Raw genomic sequence first — 11,227 nt, forward strand, 5'->3', positions numbered from 1 at the left:
TTTTAGGATAGACATAAAGAAAAAGGTGCAGACTGCAAGACTATTAGTGTCAGGCATCCAGAAAGGTAATAATAGCAGTAACTCACATTTACATAGCACTTTAATCCTATTAGATTGTGTGTGAGCTTTTTGAGCGAGGGGACTGTCTTTTGCCTTTCTTTGTGTCTCTAGTGCTTAGCACAGTGCCTGGCACAGGGTAGGTGCTGAATAAACTCTTGTTGACTGTGGCTTTAAGGTTTGCAAAGCACTTTACATATATTATCTCATTTGGTCCTCAAAAAAAAAAAAACTCTGTAAAGTAGAGGCTGTTATTATCTCCAATTTACAGATGAGGAAACTAGTAAATAGACAAAAATAAGCAGAAAGGGACACACTAAAAAGAATAGTCCAGCCTGACCAGGGGATCCTTGAAACCAATTAAGTTAGGATGTAGTTAAGGAGAACTGTGTGTGAGTTTGTTGAGTCAGTTTAATTTCAATCATCAGGGGCAAGAACATAAGTGAGGGTAGGGTGAGACTGAGGGGCTGGGCTAGGGGATTCTAAATGATCTTGAACATGCGTATTTCATGCAGATTAGCACAAATATTAGTGTGGACCTACAGTCCAGAAGACCTGTGTTTGAATCCTGCGTCATACACTTACTAGCCATGTGACCTTGGGTTTGGACTTTTTTTCTTTTTTTTCACTGAGGAGTTTCCGATAACCTGAGGTGGGGAAGTTTAGGGAGGATCTCCAGCCCCTGAGGTCTCAGCCCCTGAGGCTAGCTGGAGCTAAACCTCTCCTTAGAGAAGGAAGTAAACAGACTGCCAAGCAGCTGAGTTTGAATTTGGGCGGGAAGGAACTGGCACCTCCAGGCTGAGTTGGGCTAGCTCATGGCTGCCAGGCTGGCATCCATGGGGCAGAATGCCTGCGGAAGGTAGATAACTCCTGAAGCAGAGAGGGGAAAGTCAGATATTTGCTAAAAAGAAGCCTGATGATTCCTGGAGGTGACTAGATACTTAAACAAGAGATTAAAATGTAGTCTAAGGACAGATGCAAGATTTCTTACTGGAAGGGAATCTTACATATCATAGTCCAACCACATCATTTTACCGAGGAAGAATTGAAACCCGAAGAAGGTCTTAGAGAAGTAATTTGTCCAAGATGGTAGCTATGCGGCTTAGTGGCTAGAGTACTAGACCTGGAGTCAGGAAGACCTGAATTCAGATGTGACCTTAGATACTTTCTAGCTGTATGATTCTGGGTAAGTCATTCAAGGGCTGTCTGCCTCAGTTTCCTTGGCTGGAAAAAGGGAGTAGTAGCATCTACCTCCCAGGGTTATTGTGAGGATTAAATGAGATAATATTTGTAAAGGGCTTCACACAGTTCCTGGAGCATAGTAGGCATTCTATAATGCTTATCTCCCTCCTCCCCACCTAGGTTACCCAGTAGCAGAGCAGGATTCAAACTCAGGTTTGTTTGTTTGTTTGTTGCCTCTGATTGGGTTCAGTTGTGCTTTGTGTGTTTCAATTCAATGAGAGTCCTCAGGTGTCCAGCCCTCTACCGAGTGTTTTGAGGGATATTGTTGGGGAGAAAAGAACAGCATACATTAAACAATCAAGGCAGTTTACATACACCAAGTGCTCAAAGGTAGGGACAGTAAATGATGGCAGGAGGGGGTGAGAAGGCAGAGTTTACTCTATGGGCCAAGAACAGTACCAGAAGTTTCAGGGAGGATGTGGGACTTGAGTTGGACCCTCAAGTTTTTTCATAGGGTTTAGAAAAACAGAAAGATGAACCAGATGATTTAAGATTGTCAAAGAATTTTAGATGTCATCTCATTTGATTCTTACAACAACTCTACAGTATAGGTGCCGTTATTATCCTTGTTTTACAGATAAGGAAACTGAGGTTGCTCCCAATGCCTAGCCCAAAGTCACATGACTAGTAAGTATATGAAACAGGATTTGAATACAAGTCACTCTAGAAACTGGTTCTAGATACTGTCACAGAATCAGTCTGTGATTAGTCTATGGTTCTACAGAAGGACAGTGATGGGAAAGGAAGTGAAAACTGAAAGGGATACAGTTTTGGGAAGGGAGCAAAGAGGTGGGACAATGGGTAGAACTCAGGACCACCCTAATCACTGGCATCTCTTCTTCCTCAGGCTCAACCCCATTGGACAATGTGGCCTCAAAGCACCTTCTTCATGGCCTTGCCCCACGTGGGGCCCATTATGGGCTGGTTGTTTGCTCAACAGCACATGCCCACCTGGTATGCGACCCTGAAAAAGCCACCCTGGTGGCCATCCAACAAGCTCTTCTTAATTGTATGGACTGCCATCTACTCTACCATGGGGTAAGGCCCTAAGTGCAATCCCCTGCTCCCAGGCCCCAGTCTCTGTTTTCTGGGGCTAAAATAGGAAAAAAGCATCCCTGGGCCCATAATTTCTGTAACAAGCCCTACTCTAGAGATATGGAGGGTGGAAAGAGGGAAGAGAAAAATGGAATAAGTATTTATATAGTGACTGCTATGTGCCTGGCACTGTGTTTAGTGATTTTTCAAATTTTATTTCATTTACTTCTTCCAACAATCTTGTGAGGTAGATACTATTATTATTCCTATTTTACAGCTGAGGAAACTGAGGTTAAGAGACTTGCCCAGGATCATATATCTAGTAAGTATCTGAGGTCAAATTTGAACTCAGGTCTTCCTGATTCCAGGCACTCTCTATCCACTGTGCCACCAGTTACCTGGTTCCATCCCTATTTTTTCTTTTACCAAAGAAAGGCCCATCATTTCAATAAAGTCTCTGCAACGTTCCAGAGACCCTTGTCTGTTCCACTAGGGCTGATACTAGCCCACAGCCCCTCCATTCTAAATTCTTTCCAGCTCTTAACTAGGTGGCACAGTGGATAGAGTGCTGGCCCAGAAGTCAGGAAGACTATCCTTCCTGAGTTCAAATACAGCCTCAGACACTTAAAAGCTGTGTGACCTTGGGCAAGTCACTTAACCCCAATTGCCTCAGTTTCCTTATCTATAAAATGAGCTGCAGAAGAAATGGCAAACCACTCCAGTATCTTTGCCAAGAAAAGAGTCCATGAAAAGGCCAACAGAACTAATCAATTAAACAACAACTTTGTTACTTCTCTGCAGTACCTTTTCACCCTACCTCAGGAAACCCTCTGTCTCTCAAAGGCAGCATCATATAAAGTGCACTGGACCTAATGTCAGAAGACCTGGGTTCAAATTCCACCTAGATCCCACACTTAAGAGTTGTATGGACATGAGCAAGTTACTTCAACTAAGTCTATGTCCACATATGTAAAATGGACATAATACTTGAACTATCTGCCTCAAAAAATTGTTGTAAAGGAAAGCATTTTGTCAACCTTAAAGTTCTATTACAAATGTTCATCTTAAAATCTTATAAAAGTGAATGTTGAAAACTATTTTAAAAAAAAGTCTAGGCCTGATAAAAAAGATCACCTTAGTAATCACACTGTATGCTTTTAAAAAATCATTCAGTCATTTTTTAATGTGATAAAACTCAAAGGAAATATAAAAGTCTCTTAAAATTCAACAAATCAGATTATGGGTTAAGGGGGTGTCCAATGCTCAAAGCATTGGAGGTCCCTGTTTCTTTGCCTTGTTTACATTCTATAGATTCATCTGTTTTGTTGTTGTTGTTATTGTTTCCTTCCCTTTTTCTTTTTTAAAGCAATTGGGGTTAAGTGACTTGCCCAGGGTCACACAGCTAGTAAGTGTCATGTGTTTGGTCTGAGGCCAGATTTGAATTCAGGTCTATCCTGACTTCAGGGCCAGTCCTCTATCCGCTGTGCCACATAGCTGCCCCTTTCCTTCCCTTTTTTAAAGAGAGTGTGTAAATATATTCTACCAACTACTTAAAAAAAGAAAAAGAAATGTTCCTTATTATCAGGTCCCCAGTCTCTTCTCCTAGGAGTCTTCTGTCAGGCCTGTACTCTGACACCAATACCCTCCTGCTTCACATAGGCCCTTAGATTTCCTCTTGGGCTGAACTTTCTACCCTGGTTGTCCTACGCCCAGCCCTGCAATGACTCCTTCTCTATTCCTGCTCTCTCTTCTTCCCATCCAATATCAATTCCCTCCAGACTTTCCCACTGAAGTACATTCTTCACTTTCTCCCCAAAGCTATGCCTCCTACCTGGTGTGGAAGGAGCTGGGTGGGGGCTTTGCTCGTCCTCTGGTCCTGCCCCTTGGTCTCTATGCTACCCAGCTTATCCTCAACTGGATCATACTGCTCCTCTTCTTCGGAGCCCACAACCTTGGTCTGGTAAGGTGGAGATATTCAGGAACGTGCTTAGGTGTGTGCATGGATGGGGTGCGGGTATTCTTGAGAAAGGGAAGGGGAAAGAAGCAGTACCTTAAGATCCCCAAAGCAGACCGTTCATTCATTCATTCATTCATTCAGTGAGTATTTATTGAGGAAGTCCCAGAATATAGTCTGTAAAGTAAGGTAGGGGGAGAAAGGGGGAAAGGGGAGGAGTACCCAGGGTAGAAGAAATACTGTGGAAACGAAACTATTCCTGATGCCAGGGTTATCCCCGACATTCCCCTGGCCTGATCATGTCTCCACCCCACCCCTGTTTCTCATATCACTGTCTATCCCTTTTTCTCTAGGCTCTATGCCACCTGTTCCTGCTCTATGGACTGGTGCTGGGCATGGCATTGAGCTGGCAATCCATCAGTGGCCTAGCTGTCCTGCTCCTGCTGCCCTACCTGGCCTGGCTCACACTGACCACTTCATTGGCCTATCGTCTATGGATGGACAATTCCAGTTCAGAGCCACAGCTCTCTTCCCAATTTGGGCTTCAATCCATGGGAAAGAAGATAGACTGAAACAGGAAAACTGCAGAAAGGAGAATCTGAGGAGGGTCAAAAGGGGGAAAGATGTCAAGAGTTGGGGGTTGAGAAAGCTAAGGGAAGGGATTGAGGAATGAGGGAGGGCAGGGATAAGGAATCCCCAAATGCAGCCTCTGATCAACATTCCCATACCCTTCCTAATAAGCTGTCCTGATCTTGAACCTCCTCTCTAATTCCAAGCTACTCCATTTCTTCTTTGTAGAGGACTTTATATCTGTTTAAAAGAAGCATATTTACAAATAACAATAAAATTCTATTGGTTCTGTGTATGTGATTAATTTTGTATGTAAATGTTTCTGTTTGAAAGCCTTGGTATTAATGTATATGAATGCACAAGTATAAATATATATAAATAAAATAATAGCAATAGCAATAGTGAGAGACACTGGGGCTTGTGGGTGGAGACCTGGCCTCAAAGTCGGGAAGACCTGGCCAAGTCCTGGTTTCTTATATCATCTAGCTATGTGACTTTGTGGTATATGGGGTGTTCAAGGAGGACTAGCACCTCTGAGGTGAGGGCTCGCTGAGACTTTTTCAGGGCTGTTCATTCACCTTTGATGTCCACCTAGCACTCAACACTCACCCATGGCTCCAAGAAGCTATGTGGCATGTACAGTGGTCACATAGCAGATGGGCTAAACCAGATTGAAAGTTATCAGACAGGTCTCAAACCCATCAGTGAGTTAGGAGGATGTCCACCCCAAGCATGTGAAGACTGTCCCCAGCAGAATGGATGGATAAGAGCTATTTGTCCCAACGGCCATGAAAGTGGCTGGAGCAGGTGCTGTGGAGCACTTAGATCTTGGTCAGATATCAAAGACTCCAAGGTCATCCACTGCATCCCAGGCCATTGCCAGTCATCGAGAGAGAGTGAGGCTGAGGATTTTGTGCAACTCTTCTTCACTTAAATCCAATTCATGATCAAGTCAAGACATCATCCTGTGATGTCATTGGTCCTCTTCAAAAAAAAAAAATGAACAACAGCAAGTTACCTTAGGTAGGCCACTTAACTTCTTAGTGCCCCAGGCAACTCTTCCTAGGAGTACCCTATGGGGATGAAATTATCAAAACAAAACCTTTACAGTGGAAAGGTTTGCCATTTTCGAAACACTTTTGCACTTAAGCAGGGATTATTAAATCCATTTTTTCAGATAAGGAAAACTGAGGTTCAGAAAAAGTGACTTGTTCATATAGACACACATTAAGTGGGAGATTTAAGACCGGAATCTAGATTGCTGGTATGTTCAAGAATAAATGAATGAATGAACAAATGCATTTTATTAGGTACTGAGCTAAGCATTGGGGATACAAAAAGAAAAGACAGTCCTTGTTCTTAAGGAACTAGAATTCTAAAGGGAGAGACAACAAATACAGGTGGTTTTAATGAGTCAGATGGAGCCAATGGTCCTTATCAAAGCAAATTTTCTTTAAGGTAATTTCCACTAATACAAAAAAAAAAAAAACCAATCTATTTCTGATATCGAACAACCCCAAAGCCAAAGACTTCAGTGGCAAGAATTTTCTTCTACGGCTTTTCAGTATCTCTGACTGCCAAGGAATACGGCTATGGCGTGTGTGTGTGTGTGTGTGTGTGTGTGTGTGTGTTTGGCAGAGAGGTGGAACTAAGGTGCCAGAAGAAGCAATTGCTAGGTTTCAGCTCCTCATGGCTGCTCCCAAGCCTTGGCAGTGGGGTCACTAGTCTAGGAGAAGCAGGATGTTCTTATTCCCAGGACTCTTGAGCTCAAGGTCTCAGACTGTCTCCATCCTAGACTGAGGTAGTAGGTGTGGTGGTTTGACTCAACATTATCACAAAAGCTGGGAAGAATCTTAGAGACTAATATAAGTTGCTCAAGGTCTTTTGACTCCAAGACCAATCACCTTTCTATTCTAGGTAGATCTGTGGAATCCCAGGTCCTATGCCTCCTCCCATAAAGTATTAAGGTTGACAACTTCGGTGCCTGCCCCCAAGGCTCTCCCTCAGGCTGGTCTCCCTTTTACTCTTCCTGGTTTGAAGACAAGAGGAGGGCTTTGGAAATCAGAGGACCTGGGTATGAATTCAGGCTCTGCCTATACGTGACCTTTGTTTGGTTTTCTCATTTATGAAACAAAGTGTTTGAACTAAATGATTTCCAAGTTCTTTCTCAGCTTTAAATCTGCAATCCTATGATCTGTGAATGTCTGCCTCATCATTCTGCTCTTTTTTCCTCCTTATACTCTATTCAAATTTAGTCGTCAAGAAGTTGTTTGAGTTCCTCCAACCCTGAGGTTAGGTCTGAATTCTATATACTAGTACTGGCTGGACCTTCATTCATTCTCTTGGGCTCACTGGTTGAGTTGGAAAAGTTGAAATATCCCTTGCTTCCCATTGCCACTTCCAGGTTCTCTCCCTTCCTCTATCACCTCTCTTCCTTTGAGATTCATGTGATTCATATCTACCACCCAATCAAAATCCTGGTAGCTATTGTCTACAGAAAACCACCTACCCTTCATCACTCCCCTTCCTTCCTCAATGAGTTCAATACTTGGCTTACAATTTTTCTCTCCTCCCCAACTCCTGCTCTCATACTAGGGGACTTCAGAATACATATTGATTCTCCCTCAAATGCCCTAACCACTCAGTTCTTCAACCTACTCACCCTCCCATGAGCTACTCCTCCAACCCACCTCAGCTACACACAAAGATGTTGCCATCTTGCCACAAATGTACCACCTCCATGTTCAGGAATTCTGAAATTCCTTTATCTGACTATATATTGACCATAAAAGCCAATTCACCTCTCTCTCTTCCTTCCCTTATATACCCCACTCTTCATCCTCACAGTGCCCTCCAAATCTTTGACCCCTCAATTCTCTGCCAGGCTATCTCCCTTGCACTAGTCATTCTCTCCTCTTCCCCACCCACCACCACCCTGACTTCTTGATGAACCAATTCAACTCTACACTGTCTTCCTCTCTTAAATCCCTCGCTCCCTTATCCAATTATACCCAGTTACACCCAGCTAAGCCTCAGCCTTGGATCATTCCTACCATTTGTCACCTTTGTGCCTATACACAGGCTGCTGAACGAAGGTGGAGAAAATCACACAACCAATTCCATCTGGGTCCACTACAAATTTGTGTCATACAACCTCAACTAGACACTCATTGCTGCTAGGTAATCCCACTATACCTGCCTTATTTATTCACTATCCCACTCCTCACAGCATCTCTTCCAAACCTTTTTCATCCCTCCTCACACCTCCCATGGCTCCCCATCCTCTTGGCTGAGAACTTTGCCTCCTATTTTACAGAAAAAATTGAGGCCATTCACCATGGATCCCCTTCTTCCCCTCTTCCTCATTCTCCTGTCACTCAGATGGCTACTACCACTATCTCCTCCTTCACCCCTGTCTCACATGATGAAGTGGCCTTACTCCTTACCAAGGCTAACCTTTTTACTTGTTAAAGTAATCCCATTCAATCCCATCTTTTACAACAGATTGATCTCTAAATTGCCAGATCCAATGGCCTTTTCTCAATCTTCATTCTCCTTTGACCTCTCTGCAGCCTTTGACACTTGATCACTCTTTCCTCCTTGATACTCTCTTCTCTCTAGGTGTCCAGGACACCACTCTCTCCTAGTTTTTCTCCTACTTATCTGACCAGTCCTTCTCTGTCTCCTTTGCTAGGTCCTTCTCCAGGGCTCTGTCTTAGGCCCTTTTCTCTTTTCTCTCTATACTACTTCACTTGGTGATCTCTTCAGTTCCAATGGATTTAATTACCATCTCTATGCTGATGATTCTCAAATCTACCTTTTCTGCCCTAATCTTTCTACTGACCTCCAATCTCACATCTCCAATGTTCTTTCAGAGATCTTGAACTAGATGTCCAGTAGACATTTTAAACTCTATGTATTTTCCCCTAAACCCTCTTCTACTCCTACCTTGCTTATTACTGTAGAGGGCAACACCATCTTCCCAGTCCCCTAGACTTGAAACCTATGAATCATCCTAGATTTCTCACTATATCTCACACTCCATATCCAAGTTGTTGCTAGTGCCTGCAGATTTCACCTATGCAACATGTCTTCAATACATCTCCTCTCCTCTGATTTGGCCACCACTCTAGTGCAGGACCTCATCCCCTTAGACCTGGATTATTGCAATAGCCTCCTTGGGAATCTGCCCGCCTCAAGTTTCTCCCCACTCCAATCTATTGTCCACTCAGCCACTAAAGTGTTTTTCCTAAAATGAAGGTCCAATATGTCACCACCACCCCCTAGTCAGTAAACTCCAATGGTTTCCTATTGCCTCCAGAATTCAATACAAAATGCTCTCTTTGGCATTTAAAGTCCTTTATAACCTAGCCCCCTCCTACATTTCCCGTCTTCTTACACCTTATTCCCCAATAGTATGCTTTGATCTGGTGACATTGGCCTGCAGGTTGTTCCCTGAACAAGATGAACAAAACACTCCATCTTTTGGCTCCAGGTATTTTCTCTGGCCATTCCACCATGCCTAGAGTGTTCTTCCTCCTCTGCTCCAACTACTGACCTCCCTGGCTTCCTTTAAGTCCCAACCAAAATCCCACCTTCTACAGGAAGCCTTCCCCTAATCTCTTTTAATTCCATTGCCTTCTTCTGTTAATTATTTCCTATTTATCTGGCATATAACTTGCTTTGTATATATTTGTCGCACATTATTTTCCCCATTAGATTGTAGATTGTAGATTGAGGGCAGAAAATGTCTTTTGCCTCTTTTTGTATCCCTAGTGTTTAGCATAGTACTTGGCACACAGTAGGTGCTTAATAAATGTTTAGTGATAGATTAATGGTTTAATATATACATATATATATAAAACACATGCATGCACATACATATATGCGTGTATGTGTACATATATGCACACCCACATTTCCCACTTCCGCCTTTGCTCACACTGTTCCCAACCTGAATGTCTTCACCCCTGCTCTCCATTTGTTGAACACCCTCCCATCCTTTACATCCCAAGTAGGCCACTGTGATAGCACAGTAGATAGAATGCTGGTCTTGAAGTTAAGAAGACCTGATTTCAAGTTCTAAACTAAGGCTCATGCTTTAGGAGGAACTGTGTAGGCAGGCTCCTTCCTAAGGTCACACCTTTCATAGGAATTAGTGTCAGAGATACCTGTGCCTCAAATTATGGTAAATGGTATGGGCTAGTATCTTAATGGATTCCTCATACTTCCAGAAAACCAAGCAATACCTTAACCTAATGTATAAGGTTGTCCAAGAGGCCTGCCAATACTTTCTAGAACTTGGTCTCTGACCCAAACTCAGCACCTCCAACCCCAGCGCCTTGATTCATAGTCCCTAACCTTACATCACCTCACCTGCTCAACCTTCTCCCCTCCTCCACCACCAATTTCCAGCCCCTAGTCCCATGAAGGAAGCATTTACACTCCCTCCCCCCCCTTTTCTTGTTGCTAGTTATCCCTAAGCTGTGTATAAATAAAATCAGAAGCTGCCTCCAGCCAGAGCCAGATATATCTCAGAATTCCTCCAGCCAAAGCATACTTGAGTATATATGTGTGTGCATAGCTTTTCGTCCTGTGGTGAGTGTGTTTTTCCACCTGTCAGAGCACCTCAGTGCATGCACATGGTATTTTTGTGAGTGTGCTTTTTCTAAATAACAGATGAGCACCTCAGTCTGTGTACATGGTGTTTTGGTGATTTATTATAGTAGGAATGGGATGTGGGAGGATGAGGCTACCAACTACTAACTCTGCCTTGATTTCATACCCATGCCCCAGGAGTTCCTCTGGGGGCTGGAAGAGTCTGAGATGGGACAGAAATGTAGGGCAGAACAGGGGCTTTGAAAAGGGGGTAATGACCATGTTAGATAAAGGAGGGAGGATGGCATTTATATATTCATACTTGTATAATGTAGTTGGGTGTGGTGGATGTGAACAAACATTGGCAGATGTCTGGAAGAAGTGTGTGTGTGTGTGTGTGTGAGAGAGAGAGAGAGAGAGAGAGAGAGAGAGAGGGAGGGAGAGACAGAGAGACAGAGAGACAGAGAAAGAGAGAGAGAGAGAAAGAGAGAGAGAGAGGCAGTAAAATCTTCTTCCACTATATGCCATTGCTCAGCCTACCTAGATATACTTGGCATGAATTGAGGGGAACCTTTCCCCATATTCCCTACTGACATTCTAAGTTCCATCATCCCTGATTAATTCCTTTGGAGTTAAGCCTTGTCCTCTCCCATGAGATTCTATTTTAAGATAGCACAGTGCCTGGCACATAGTAAGCTCTTAATAAATGTTCTATCTATCTATCTATCTATCTATCTATCTATCTATCTATCTATCTATCTATCTATCTAT

The 11,227-nt window shown here is 43.2% G+C and overlaps 1 protein-coding gene across 1 annotated transcript; it reads left to right on the forward strand.

Annotated features, from left to right (window-relative positions):
* The first annotated feature begins 2,164 nt into the window (after positions 1-2,164).
* LOC114053309 (translocator protein 2-like) lies at positions 2,165-4,868 on the forward strand. The gene is made up of 3 exons (XM_027876250.1): positions 2,165-2,337; positions 4,153-4,294; positions 4,642-4,868. The coding sequence occupies exons 1-3, from the start codon at positions 2,165-2,167 to the stop codon at positions 4,858-4,860; spliced, it is 534 nt and encodes a 177-aa protein (XP_027732051.1). The 3' UTR covers positions 4,861-4,868.
* Positions 4,869-11,227: the final 6,359 nt, after the last annotated feature.

Source organism: Vombatus ursinus, unplaced genomic scaffold (genome assembly GCF_900497805.2).
Source record: "Vombatus ursinus unplaced genomic scaffold, bare-nosed wombat genome assembly UNPS02014811.1, whole genome shotgun sequence".
Taxonomy (NCBI): Eukaryota; Metazoa; Chordata; class Mammalia; order Diprotodontia; family Vombatidae; genus Vombatus; species Vombatus ursinus.

Coding starts and splice junctions, on each gene's coding strand:
- LOC114053309 (XM_027876250.1), top strand. CDS start 2,165: ATGTGGCCTCAAAGCACCTTCTTCATGGCCTTGCCCCACGTGGGGCCC. Junction 2,338..4,152: donor GCCATCTACTCTACCATGGG/GTAAGGCCCTAA, acceptor TTCTCCCCAAAG/CTATGCCTCCTACCTGGTGT. Junction 4,295..4,641: donor GAGCCCACAACCTTGGTCTG/GTAAGGTGGAGA, acceptor CTTTTTCTCTAG/GCTCTATGCCACCTGTTCCT.